We start from the raw sequence: 14,937 nt of genomic DNA, 5'->3' as shown, positions 1-14,937 counted from the left end.
CAAATGTGCTCTGGGGGTGCTTTGCCCTTTCTTGTGGCTTGTCAAGCGCTGGCCCTTCGGCCCCTCTACCTTTATCCAAGGAGGCCCATTTTCACATGCCGACTGGTCAGGGGCCTTAGGGAGCTGCTCAGGCTGTCACAGAGGTGTACTGCTGCCATGAATTGTATGACGTGTGGTGGCCTCCCCCTTTTTCAATAATGTAGTCATTCTAATGCCTTATAACAAACCATAACTTAGAATAAGATCAGATGTGTTAGATAACTTTTCTTGTTATAGGGCATATTTTGTGGAAGGCAATTGTGTCCCATTAAGGCCACCTGTCTGCTTTTGGATAAAATGGACAAAAGAGCCAAGTCAATACCCAAGCGTCGGGATTAGGGGTGTGTATAGAAAACACCAGGAACAGAGGCGAAGACTGAGAAGCAAGACTGTGGGCGGTGCTCTCAGCAACCAACAGAGCCCATCACTGCTGAGGCAGGAAAAGCAGGTAAGCTGGCTGGTTCCTAGTTAAGCTGCTCCTGTTTAAAAGGTAGGGACAGTCATGTAACATGCCTTACATGTCTAGGAATCTGACCTCCTGGGATAACACGTTGCTCAAGGACAAAAGCCACATCTAAGAAATTCCTTAGTATCCCCATGCATCTGTGAATGTGTCTTCTCAAGTGCCAGATGTGGATGTTTACAGTCTTGTTTTTGGAACTGGTTTTTAGTGGTCCCTAAGCCAGTGCTTTTAGGGAGACATATATCAAAGTCCATTGGAGCACTGTAATTGCAGAGTTGTAAACAAGAGAATGTCCATCAATGGAGGAACAGTTGAATAAATTACAGACATCCATACAATGGAATATTGCATCATTTAAAATGAGGTAGGTCTGCAGGTACTGAGCTGGAAACATGGGACATAGTAAGTGAAATGTCATGAGCTACAGTAGGTAAAATAAAAATCAAAACTTGCTGCAAACCAGTAAGTAGAGCATGGCTCACAAACGTGAGCACATGTAGCTGACAGTCCACACAAGGGAAATGTCAGACAACACAAGCTAAATTGTTAGCAGCGGTTACTTACTTCAGGGGATTGAGGAAGGGCAGATTAGCTTGAGAAGGCCTTACTTTGTATAAAGTAGTGGTGTTAAAGATTTGTTAACTTTTTGTGTCCTGTATCTTTTATATAAAAAACTCATGGAAATAGCTCAACATTTTGGATTAGGTCAATGACACAAAGAACACTGAGTGCTCGTGGACTCCTAGTCACTCTTATTAGGTCTCAATCCAACTTATTAGCCATGTGACTTTTGGGCACATCATTAATCTCTGAAGGTCGACTGTTCTACAAATCAGGGAGGATTCCTATTCTAACTACCTCCTTTGATTGTTAAACCAATAAATTAAAACGTTGAAACAAGATCACGTGTGAAAATACTGTATAAACTGAAGTCGTGCAGGAATTTCAGGCTGTGGGAGTTATCCGTAAGCAGGAACAAGAATCAATTATATCTAATTTCCCTTTAATACGAGGGCTCCCAGTTTCTCCTTAGGTGCGTCTTCTCCAGTAAAGACTTCCTGGCAGTGCCGACTGCTCTGGCTCCAGTTCAAATGCCTCACCCGGGACAAGTGTAAGGTGATCTGGCTGTGGAGCCTCGGCTCGCACGCTGAAGGCTCATTTCTTCTAAGGGACCAATATTGTTTTCCTTCCTACTGTTTCCTGCTTCAGAGGGCAAACATCCACATGATGGATGGCACTGATCTTTCCCCCGTCATGCTGGGATATACAATTAGGTATCAGTGGGGTTTTCATTCCAAGTAGTTTCTGACCATCCAAAACTGACCCAGGTGACTGGCTGCTAATAGTACAAATGGTCCCGCCCACTTCAACAATGGCTATCACATGATCCGTGAACCATGATTTAATCCCAGTAAACCCCAAACTAGTGGAGAATGTCTCACTAACAGTAGTGGGCCAATAAGCCATCTTGAGCAGCCAGGCCGACTCTAAAATTCATGCTCTTTTACCCTATGCATGCATCTGCCGGTGTTGTGTAAAATCATTAAAACATTGTGTGTTGCATTAACTTTTCTCCCAGCTTCACTGAGGTATAACATAACATACATCCTAACTACCACCTCGATTAAGGTATAGAATGTTTCCAGCACCCCAAAGTTTCCTCCTAACCCTTTGTAGTCTGTTCCCTTCCATGAGTATCAGCCAACCAATCTGCCCTGGGCTTTTCTAGAAATGCAATGCCTAAACGGAATGGCATATAGATTTTTGTGTCTGCCTTCTTTCACTTAGCATAGTGCTTTGAGATGCATTCATGTTTTGAGTATCAGTAGTTCATTCCTTTTTCATTGTTGAGATGTATTCCATAGTCTGGATATACGATAATTTATGTATCCAGTCATCTGTTGATGAACATTTGGGTTGTGGCTACTGTGAATAACACTTTATGAACCTCTGCATAAAAATCTTTGTATGACCATACAAGTAAACCAAGGAGAATGGCTGGATAGTAGGTGTATGTTTCATGTTTTAAGAAACTGCCAAACTATTTTCCAAAGTGGCTATTATCATTTTTCACAATCCCACCAACATTTGGTATAACTAGTTTATTCAATTTTAGCCATTTCAATTTGTGTTGTGGTTTTTATTTGCATTTTCCTCATGACTAATGTTGAGCATCTTTTCATGTGCATATTTCATTTCTCTTCTTTTGGAAAATGTCTATTCAAATTTGTTGTCCATTTTTTAAAAATCGGGTTGTCTTAAGTTCTAAGAACTCTTCATGTATGCTGGATACAAACCTTTTGGCAAGCTTTTTTTTTTTTTAGCCTATTTCATATTTTAAATTTTGTAAGAATCCGCTTATTACAGAATTGGGAAGGAATAGATGGAAGTCTGTGTTTACAAATTTTGCTAAGCTGGACAGGGCTGCCCTGATTCCGGGAAGGGACGTGACTGGGTATTTTCTTAGGAGTGGGCTCAGCAAAAGCTCCATTAATATAATTCTTGTCTGTCGTTGCTATTTCTACTGCACTTTTAAGTTTTACATTTTGTCCCATATCATCTCAAGAGTTATTGAGCACTTTTCTCTAACATTAGGCCCAGCTCTTTTCAATAGATGGTACCTATGAAAGTAAAGTAGGAGGTGAGCTAAGGTGGATTCAGAGAGGCTTAACCAGAGAAGATCTAATACCTCCCTAGATAATAACAGAAATGAATAGTTCAATTAAATGTTTAAAACTATAATTTTCTAATTAGAGTAAAATGTGTAGCTTATGGCAAAAATAAGTTTTTCATGGTTTCCTAGTGTTCATAGCACGCTGGTGACAACCTCTTCCCGCAGAGCTGGTCCACGGTGCGTGTGCCCTGTCTCGGCAGCAGAGCAGAAAATACCCATGTACTCAAATATTTTGAATACCTGTGTTGCAGATTTTTCTTTTATCTTGACAAAGGCGATAACTACTAGACCACCACTACTTCTAAAAAGTTTTCTAAAAATACTATTTTATCGTTTCCCAATGATGAACACATGTCAAGTGTAGAAAATTAAAAAATCCATCATGAGACATGAATGCAACACGCACTCTCATCAACCACCCTGTGCCATCGGCAGCAAAGGTATGGGAACTTGCTCTGCAGGAGGATGTGAGGACAGCTGAAGCCCTGACGGTCCGAGGAGGGTTGCTGACCCCTGCCAGTGCGCTGCTCCACCGGGCCGCGCCCGCCAACAAGGCTGCAGCCAGACACAACTGCACGAGTGGCCCCGAGTGGGGAGTGGGCGGCACGCATGGCCTCAGAGCCGGACGGCGCCCTGCTTTATTAGACACTAACCCACAAATGGCTGTTCCTGGGGGCAGAGGACAAAGGAACACCAGGAGAAGAGAAAAGGACACTAGAGTTGGGGGGGGGAGGGGCGCACACGACAGAGACCCATCTTCACAAAAAGGGCTCGATATTGATTTCCAGGGAGGAGCAGGGCATGGTCAGCTCAAACTTGGTGATAACGTCGGGATGAAGGACCCCCAGCTTGCCGACACTCTGACCTCTGGCAAAGATTTCAGCACATCGCCCAGGGAAGAAAGCAGGGCCTGAAAAACAGAAAAATCAATGTTTCTTCTGGCAAAAATATCAGCAGACATTTGATACTACAAGCTCACTAGTCTAGTCTACTTTAAAAATAACTATAAACTACTGGCTGTGAAATGACGGTGCTTCCTCGCACGTTCTAGTCTTTAAAAAGAGCAGCTTAGGGGCAAATATGAGAGTCGGGGCCTAGTGTTTTTGTATCCCAGGGGTCCAGGCAGGAAAGATGAAGAAAAGGAGGCTGAAGGGTAAAGGGGAACTGTGCTTGGACACAGAACTGGTCCTGAAACAGGACAAAGGAGAAAATGAAATGTAAAGCTGATGACCTCTGCATGGGAACAACCTGTTTTAAAACAGGTTTTTCCATAGTAATTCTTGCTGGATAAAAAGTCTCCACTGAATTCATGAACTATTCAGAATATCCCTCTTTCCTATCTTGTTCCAGAGAAATACCAGCCACACGTCATCAGCAGCAGGCTCGGGCCCTGTTGCCAGAATGTGACCCAGGCTCTTCGGAGAAGCCGTCCAGGCCGTTTCGGAGCATCCGCTGCGATGCCACAGTGAGGACCGGCCCCCAGCGCGTCTGGGCGGATCCCGATTTACCTCCAGACAAGCAGAAAGTTCTCTCTTCGTCTGGAGGGAAACCTTACCAAACCAGTAACAGTTCCTAAACAGCTAAAAACAGAAATAGAGGCCCACTCCAGGTTCACTAAATTACCAGTGCCAAGAGTTTATCGATGCTCGACTCCACTAAAGTTAAAAAAAAAATGCCGACTCACTTCTCTGACCACAAACTTGAAAATGGATCAGGCCCACAGCTCCTGACTGATCCAACCCAAACGCTTACTGGCACGAACTAGAAATATCCAGCAGAGCTGGGCCACGAGCCTCCAGCCTGCCGTTTCAGAAAGAGTGAATTATTTATGAAAGAGCAAACTGCTGAGTCTTACTAATGGCTCCAAGGTCAGCGTAATGAAGAAATACGGAACTGGGGGTGGAGTCGGGGGCAGTGGGGGATGCTACCGCCAGGGTACTACCCCCAACAGCACGGAGACACAGGACAATCACACGTAGTTCCTGATCAGCACAGGAGGGTCGGCATACTCCAGAAAAAGTTTTGTCATTCTTAAATAATCCCAAAGCAAGCTGGTTGAAATATAAGGTGGTCTGTTTTCCACATTCCCCCCAAACTAAACAATTCTGCCTTGCTGTCTATGAAAGCATGAATTTCAATGAACTGCATCTGAACGTCATTTTTATTGGGCTACATGTACTAATCTATACCTGGGGAAGGGCCTCGATATGGAAACCAAACTCGATAATATGGAGCTTCAGTGAGATGACTCTTGTGAAATCTGATAAAGATTGTGTATTTTAATTCTATCAAAACGAAAACCTAACTTAAAAGACAATACTACTATTCCCTTCTCCAAATAATTCATCAAATGACAAGTGACGTTCGGATGAAATATTGATGGTGAGCAATATAACCAAGAGTCACCAAACTAAAAGGACTGCGAAGAAGCCGTCTGTCCCCTCCCCTGGCGCCCTCTGTACGGACTGTATCTGAAGAACCTACGCCATCTGAACAAGACGTCAGCCTATTTTTAAAGGCCATTCAGAAAGGAAGTTTTCAAGACCTTCACTGATAACCTTGCTATGTTTAAGAATCCTCACTGTACCAACATCCTTTTATCTATCTTCAAATTCCAGTTTGATTGGATTCATTTTAACTGAAGCATAAAAACAGGCTATTTCAAAATCGAAGCCAGATGTGCTAGTTCTGACAGTATTAGCAAAATAAAGCCTAAGAGATAAGAACTTAGAATTTTTACTCCATCAAACAACTTTTTGAGTCAGTACTTTTTGGCAACATTCAGTTTACTTTCTTCTCTAGTTAGCAAGCATGACAATGCCAGCTGCCCCTCTCTCCAGGAGTATGGACCAAACTTTGCTTTAGCTCATTAATCAGTGAGGCACTCAGTCAGACGAAAATATTCATATCCGAGGATGAGAATATTCTAAGTGACATAAACGTCAAAGGTTTCGGCCCAGCACATGGACACACCCGGGTCACGATGGCACCGCAAACTGCCCCTGGGCCCACAGACCCTCCCCAAAGAAGCTGCTGAGGAATGGAGTGGGCCCCACAGCATTCTCTGCCCTCTCATCCGATGCCCATTCATTCATCCTCACCTTTCTGCCCACGTGTAAAAATGAAGCCCAATAATGGGATTTCTGGATAAACTACACTTTACGGAAAACTGAAGACTTTAACCCATGATGACAATTTTAACTTTTCTTGCCATTTTTCATTTCTAACAAGGTCAGACTACGATATAAACACTTATGATTTTCTTACTGACTCCTCTATTCAGTTAGAGCAAGGCTGAGGTTCCCTTCTCAAGACAACAATTGAGACACATGAAAGCGCCTTCAAGTCTGTAAGGGGTACAGTGAGAACCCCAAAATTATACTGCTTGATTTGTTGTATGTGCTATACTTGTTATATTTTCTATGTGAACTAGAAATACTGAACATTTAAAATTCCTAAAACACCAGCATTTCTTAGTGCTTTTTAAAAACCTTAATGATTCGAGCCAAACTTTGCAGGCAGAAGTGAATTACTTCAAAGAAGGTCAGGCAGAGAACTACTTCACTAACAAAACAAAGGGAGCACACCTCGTAAGACAGCAATTAGGCCCCAGTTCAAAGCTGAGAGCATCTCGCCATCACCAGGAGGGTAGTTTAGCTCACAAGGCAGACAGATCAATGCCATCATAACGCTCTAGCTAGAACCGATGTAACTTAAATTGGAATCTTTCCAGAAGTAAAAGAAGTCACGTCTAAATGGAATCTAAATATAGGTCTAGACTCATGAAAAATCAGACCTGGACAACAGCCAAAGGCTACTTGTGTCTCATCAATAAACGAACTGAAACTTTTCTGGAGAAAGAGCAGCCTGCTGTGTCTAGAGACATAAAATCACCAATTCAAGGAAAACCAAGTTGCCCTGTGAATGGGAATCCTAAAATCCAAATTCTACAAAGTACATTTGTTTTCTTCCAGTCATGTGTTTAAGTCCAGAGTCCCTGGCACTCTGGTATACCAAGATGCACAAATACTACAATTTTCAACCTGTGCCCAAAATGCTCCCTAGCAAAAAGCCTGTCACCCACTTTCCACCTAGTTCCTTACGCCGATTAAACTCTCGGCTTTGCTAATATGCATCAGAGTAAAACGGCTTCCAACGTGAAAAAGATCTGGGGAAAATAACATTCTCTGTTGAAGTACATGTAGAAGCCCAGACAAAAGAAACATCAGTTAAGCACAAACGAGAATTTAATTTCCAAAACGTAGTGGGGTGTAAGTAAGTCCCTTAATTAAAGCCTTTGTAGCATCTCCTCAAGGTCTGTAATTGCCTCTGTGCTCAAAGGGCGGGCCCAGTCTGCGGACCTCGGGGTAATTCCTGGGCCCATAATCCAGCACAGCGCACAGCACCCAGTCTTTAGCACATTTTCTGGCTAATTGACCTTCAAAGAGTTTCTGAGTTCCCTCTCTTGCTCGTTGCCAAACACCTTTCACAGTTTCTTTTTGTCCCTGTCTTTCTTTTAGAGTAATATTGTAGGACCAAAGTTGGGATAAGCTTTCCACATAGATTCATTCCTATAACTTTATGAAGCACCGGAAGTAGAAGCTTAAGGCAGTAACTGAGTAGACCCAAACCTGAAAGCTCCACAGTGTCATCGCGCATGAGGCTCTTCAACCCCCCGCCACGGGTTACAGTCAACTAATTCATCTGGGACTTTATTTAGCACATTTCGAAAATTCATCTACTTAGACACCTTTACTTTTCTCTTTCTGTATATTACTAACACATGCTTTGGGGGTCAAACGCACATACTGCGACTGCCTGCGATCTGGTACTTTATTGCCCAAATGTTCTATGGTACCATAAAAAGAGAAGAACAAAATAAAAAGCTGAGGAACACTAGAAAAGGAATGTCCATATGTCATACATATTCTAGCAAATAAGAGAAGCTATCATCATGAGCTGAAATATAAACAACCGTGAGGTCCCCAAATTCAGGCACCGAATGCCTATGCAGAATTATGTAGATTTAGTAAAGCCGTTGGGCCAACAAAGTATTTTAAGTCCTTTCTAAATGACTGATCATGTAATGTGGGGTGAGAAGAAGGAATAATCATTCAACACACGGACCTGAACTGACACCTACCCAGACCCTACCCTTTCCTCCCCCAGATCCCTAATTCTGATACAATTAAATATATAAAAGTAACACATCCCATGTTCCAATAACCCGTCCTAGGAAATATCACACAAAAGGATCAAAAAAAAAAAAAAAAAAAATCCCCAGGGTTCCATTCTGGAACGAAATTGAGAGTGGGTGACAGGGCAAAGGGTAGAATGGAGCCGAAGCCACTATTTCGTACATAGGACTTTCTCCTGGTTTCCCTCCAATTTTTCAAGAATGTGGTAACAACCATAACTAACTCTGCTGCCAGCACATTGACCTCGCTTTCCTTTTCTAAACAACGTTCAAGGAAAAGACGAAATGTAAGGCCTGAAAGGAAATGAGTGCACGCTCACGCCACACGTGTTAGCGTGGGATTCTTTCAGGTAGCTGTTCTCGAAGCGTTAGAACCGGGAGTTTCCTGAGCGCACCAGTGCAACTGCACAATGAGGGGGACCCGAGGGGAAAAGGCACAATGTAGGCAAGATGCTGACTTAGAAAGAAAAAGGTTTAGGAATATGAGGAAGAAAAACTGGCAAAACTACCAAGATAGGAACACATATTTTTTTCGGAACTCAGTATACTCTAGGTTGGAAGAAAATTTCTCTGCAAAGATCGTTTAATTTGTAAGTGGAGAATGAATAAATTCTAACTGGTAATATAAAACACCATTTCCCCCCAGATGTATACAATTCTTCGCCTTACATCTGAAGCGAAATATTTATGGTACCTAAAGTCGTTAAAGAAAGGGGACTTAATCCCCGGAGTTTAATGGCTATCTTTCATCCCCTTAGAGAGATCAAAAGAAAGAAAACTCCTCACACGACTTTACAGTGCTAATCCCAACACACCTGCAGATATCATTAACTCTTAAAGCAAAGGCACCGGGACATGAGAGGAGAGAGAACCTACTTAACCCCACAGCCGGCCCTCGGAGAGGGAGCCTGTGCTCACAGCAACACGGGGTGAAGGCAGACATGCGAAATCAGTGTCACAAACAAGGGCTGGGCCACACAGGGCTTTATTCTTAATAAGTCACCAGCAAAGCCCGGACTACCCCGTCTTCTAATGGAAAAAAAATGTCTTCAATACAGAATCTTTTCTTTTTTTTTAATAGATCACAACTGCTTTGTGATTGTTTAAAATCATAACTCCAGAATTTCCCAGTTTTACTTTCTATAAAGAAATTTATAGCTTATTTCCATGACTGTCACTTTTTAATATTTCGAGATCTATTTTAAAGTCTAATCGTAAATATGTGTCTCCTACACACACACTCATACATACTCATATTTCAAAAGCTGAAGGTCAGGAATATTTGAAGAATTTAAATGTGATCCATTTAAATGCAATGTTAAATCAGTTTCAAAATAACGTGTAAAACCAAAGGATTTCTAACTCGAGATTAAAAAGTACCCTATCTATTGGTTTGTTTTGAAAAATCCTATTCCAAAATAATTCCATCATCCTACATTTGTCTGACACATCTTTTTTCCTCACATTTTCACATTTCTTAAACAGTCTTAGGACAGATTTAGAATAATGACCCAAAACATGGATCATCCTGTCTTCCTGGACCACTAAAATGCTTCTTTCTGTCTTTCACCTGATAAAAACCTTTACAGGGACTATTTCTCAAACCACATATGAGCAACTGATTGCTTTCTCTACAATTAGAGTGAAAAAAATGAATATAATGAGATCGTCCTGGGGTGAACTGAAGAAAGAACAGAAATGTTGTAACTGTAATTTCTTAGTTAACTCATTTGGTTGAGACTTTTGGCCAACTTAGAGTAAATGTAACATCGAACAAGATGACAGACATGCCTTAGTTTCAGAATTAGACTTCAGCTGACAACCAGGATGTATAAAAGAAAAGTGAATGAGATGGTTAAGACATAGCACCGCGTTTCCTACTCATTTCCTTCCATCCCCAGGAAGCGTGACTTAGTCCCAGCCCTGGCCAAGCCCCCAAGGACAGGCAAGTTACAGATGGGAAAAAGTGATGCACAAGGAGATTAAGGGACTTGCCTGAGGCAGGCAATAGTACAGGCTAAAGAGCAGCTAAAGGCGAGGACAGCCACTGTCACGGCACCTCTCTGCGTGTGGCCCAGAGGCACAGCAGGCCCACAGGACGATGATTTCAAAATTTTGGTCAAGCTGTCCATTTCGTGTTTGCAAACTTCTTCTGTTTTCAAATTAAATAAACAAAACTTAAGAGAACAAAAGTGAAGAAAAAGAGCTGGCATGTCAGGACCTGTGGCAGAGGCTGCTTCTGAAGCACTGAAACTCCTCCAAAATCTTCAAACAAAAGATGCCCTTAGAGGCAATCTTCTCCATTCCTTTATTTTAGATATGAGAAAATGGATACCCAAGAGGTTAAGAAAACCACACAGCTGCGTGACACCAGAGCTGAGGTTAGAACCCGGGTCTTCCTGAACCCCAGTTTGTGATGCTTACCCACTGCCAGCTCTCTGAAGGGCGCCCCTAGTGTCCACCCTGAGCTGGAGAGTGACTACCATCCCAGAGCACGTCCCCAAATCCTTGCCTCTCCCAACAACTCCGTGTCACAGACAGGGTGGATGTTACGCGTTCCCATTTTACAGATGAAGGAACTGGTGTGAAGGGATTAAGTGCTAAGTCACGGTCTGCAGCGACAGTGCAATTTTTACTATACCAGTTATTGGGCATCTTAGGGTTTAACAAAATGTACTCTTCCCTGTCATTTTAATTAGTGCGTATATTGGGATCTGCTTTTTCAACTTAGTGAATATTCACATGTCTAGAGACATTTTTATCACATTCCATTATATTTACAGGTCATAGTTTGCCAAATGGTTCTTTAAGCATTTTATGCTGGACTTGTCTCCAATTATTCACTATTATAAATAGGGCTTCTATAATGTATATGTTATTTTTTGCTTTCTTGGTTTCTTTCCCTTTGCCAAAAGCAGTACCACACAAGTAAAAAAAAAAAAAATACATATGAATCACTGCATAGCTCGTTATATACTAAAATGTTAAACAATGCAATTCTGGCAGTGGCAGCAGCGACAAACCACAAACAAGAGTATACTGATCTCATCTTGTACAACACTGATAAAAAAAACATTTTCCCTTGCATGGTACCAACTAACACCTTTTTTTTTTAAGTTCCACTGAGAACTAAAAAAAATGCCTCAAAGTCTCGGAAAATAGTCCCAAGAGGAAATCTTTGCTCAGAGAATGCAATTCACAAAGAAGCTGGGAGCTTATGGGGATTAAGAAGATGACTAGAAACTTCTCTCCTGGACGGTGAGAGCTGGAGTCCAGTGGCTAACAACATCGATAAAATACTAACAGCTACTGATGAAAATTGTACACGTCAAAACGATGAGGCCTCTTCTTGAAAAAGAGTCGACAGCAAGCTCTACCTTTATAACTATGGATCTGTGAACTTTGCTCTAATGTAGACCAGTTCTTTATTCCAATTCTTACCCAGTTTCAAATGTCCCTACATTTTCTCCTGAACCTGATCAATCTGACTGAAGAAACTTCAAAATTCATTTCATCTTTTAAAGATATCAAAGGTCATAAAATTTTAGATCTTTTCTATTCCTTCATGGATTTCAAAAAACACTTTCCATAAAACAACGTAAATTTAGGAAACTCAATATTGGTACCATTAAAAAAAAGTCACAGCAATCATTAGAAAGCAACATGTATCAAAATATCAATAAAGCATATGGAAAGTAGATTTATAAAACTCGATCTATTCTTCATGTGTATTCAGGATAAATTACAAACAGGTAAGACTTTTAAATGTAAAACAACGAAACATTTGCGCACCAAAGGAAGCATGGAGAATTCCTCCCTATCGAGTGAAGACGCTTCCCTAACTGACTCAAAAACCAGAAGCAATGAGGAATAAGATTAATAAATTACACTCTATAAAAATTTTTAAATATACATAGCAAAAAAACCATTACAAAAGACGAGAGAGAATTTAAAAACGTATAAAAAAAAGTTGGATATATATCGCAAAGGGTTAATATTCCTGATACATAACATTTCTAAAATTAGAGAAGACCAACAAGCTCAAAGAAAAAAAAGCAAGACACATGAACAGACAGGTCACAGAAAAGGAAATAAAAATGTCCTGTAAACATGAAAATGTTTACTTGTTCATAATAAGGAAAATCCAATTAAAACTACAATAGACTTCATTTCCCACATGAAAGACTGGTGGGGAAAAAAAAAAAAAAAAAAAGAGGTCTGACAACCTAGCTCGTGAACAAGGTTCTGGGGAAAAAGTCCTCTCGTGTTGCTGCTGGGTTTGTACAATGTTACAACCGTGAGTCCAACAGAGGGCATTTGGCAGCATCGGAATATAAATATACACATGCTTATATTTAAAAAAGAAAATATAGAAAAATAACTGAAAACTACTAATAAAACCCATAACCTAAAGAGGCAGGGAGGGAACAGAATGAAGGGAATAGAGATGGAAGCTGGAATGTCTAAATATACTATATTTGGTACGATATATCCGAAGTGCAAAAAGAACTAAAGATAATGCTTAAACTGATTTAATACTCATGTTGTTAGTGATAATACTGATATTATTTTGAAACTAAGATAGACAGCAGCAGAGTGAGCAAATAATAATGTAAATTTGTTAGAATCAGGATTTCCAGTGTAAAGAACTAGAAATATAAAGCCAAACATAGTAAGTAAAAATCCTCTAATCCTGAATATAAACTGGAAATATCCACATGAACTCAATATTTTTCTTTAGGGGAGGGGTAAAAAAAAAAAAAAGACGTGTTTTCTCCAGCTCTGCATACTAAAAAGTCCTAGAAACGATGACTTGCTCAGTAGCAGAGAGCAACCTTAGCACCCAGATGTGATCTAAATTCGATTTCTCACTAAAAAGAACCAGGGCTGTTTGGAGATACAGCTGATTCCAGGTCTGAGGCAGAAACTATATATGATGAGCCCAGAAATGTATTATTTTTTTTTTGACATTAACACCTGCTTCCAAAAAGGCTCCCAGTATATACGCCCATTGAACAAGAACCTCCCTGCTAAAAAAGGTCTCTTAAGACTTAAAAAGTCTTTTCTCCTTTTCTTCCAGAATAATTCAGCCCAAAAGAGGCTGAGGAAGAGGCTGGGGGTGGGGAGATAGGTAGGGACTTTGTGTGTCCCAGATCAGGGACAAAAAGTCAGCATGGAGTGTTGAGCCTAAGGGGTCAGAGAGGATACCCACAGGTAAGCAGGGGACAGCCCCAAGGAGCAGCATCTGAGAATGATGCCAGAGGCAGACATTCAGGGGAGAAGATGGAGTTTAGTTTACAAGCAGGGCCATGGATCAGGTAAGTAAGTAAACTGGGAATAATGGGAACCAAGTTTCCCACTGTTGAAGAAGAGATGAATAAATATGAATGGGAGAAAACGGGGATGAACCCTGAAAGGCTGGGCTTGGGCTGGAATGGAGGTATTGTTGTGGACCTATGGTCTTCAAAATATATATAGATGTAGAGTCAATAAGCATGTGTGTGTGTGCAGGCACATATGCACATGCGAACAGCAACTCTCAGCCTCTCATAGCAATAAATGCACCCTAAATCTTGGCCTTTAGACACCATTCCCCACTAAATGGAGCCTGGATGGAGAAATGGAGCAGTAGAAAGTTCAAGAGAAGCCTGGTATATCTTCTTGTGCCCAAAGCAAGGAACTGCTAATAATACTAAAGAATACTAGGACCTAGAAGCCAGCATGAACGGATGCCCACTCACTGGCCAAATTGGGGACAATGTGAGCATCAGAATAAATAATGACTGTAATGGATTAAAATACACTGAATAAAATAGGAAATATTTAGAGGCCACACTGATATAAAGAAATAGGAAGCCAGATTTGTAACAGAACGTTTACAAAATTTCAAAGTTCTTCTCATAAAATTTTTATTAGAATGGAGAACAAATTAACTTTATGGTAAAGAAGTGATTAAACTGATTACAGTGAACACTATCAGTTATGAGATGAATGGAAATTGTGTGTCTCGAACAGGACATTTGATAGAATGCACTGGGGAGACAGCATTATTTCTGGAATATTCTTCCAAACACACGAAACCTGAATCAAATGGGAGGGAAACATCGGACAACCGAAAGTTGAGGGACACACTACAAAATAACTGGCCTGCAATCTTCGAAAGTCTCAAGATCATGAATGTCATGGAGGACTATTCTAGAACTCTTCAGAAAGGAACTAATAAGACATGACAGCTAAAAGCAATAAGTGATGCTCTGATATTAAGAGGTGATCAAACTTGCATAGGTCCGAGGATTAGATGGTGGTTAACACTAACATGAATGGTATTTTCCTGATTTTGATGATTACATTGTGGTTATGATGTACGATGTCCTGGTTTGTAGGAAATTGACACTAAAGTATTCAGGTGTCGTGGGACACCAGGTTGGCAATTTATCGTCAAATACTTCAGGAAAAAGTTCTTTGTACTATACCTGCATTTTTTAGTAAGCTTGTGACTTTTTCAAAAAAATTTTTACTTAATAAAATGGGTTTTACATTACAGGAGTTGCTTAATGCTTCCAT

At 40.8% G+C, this 14,937-nt stretch overlaps 1 protein-coding gene across 1 annotated transcript in view; it reads right to left on the bottom strand.

Annotated features, from left to right (window-relative positions):
- Window positions 1-2,739: 2,739 nt before the first annotated feature.
- Window positions 2,740-14,937, bottom strand: part of FARSB (phenylalanyl-tRNA synthetase subunit beta) — a 58,765-nt gene continuing 46,567 nt past the window's right edge. Inside the window, exon 17 of the mRNA XM_006906671.3 lies at window positions 2,740-4,086. Coding sequence (XP_006906733.1) covers window positions 3,935-4,086 — 152 coding nt within the window. The 3' untranslated portion in view covers window positions 2,740-3,934. The remainder of the gene's footprint in view (window positions 4,087-14,937) is intronic.

The sequence above is a fragment of the Pteropus alecto genome, unplaced genomic scaffold, assembly GCF_000325575.1.
Source record: "Pteropus alecto unplaced genomic scaffold, ASM32557v1 scaffold110, whole genome shotgun sequence".
Classification (NCBI taxonomy): domain Eukaryota; kingdom Metazoa; phylum Chordata; class Mammalia; order Chiroptera; family Pteropodidae; genus Pteropus; species Pteropus alecto.
This window is presented reverse-complemented; position numbering and strand designations above follow the sequence as displayed.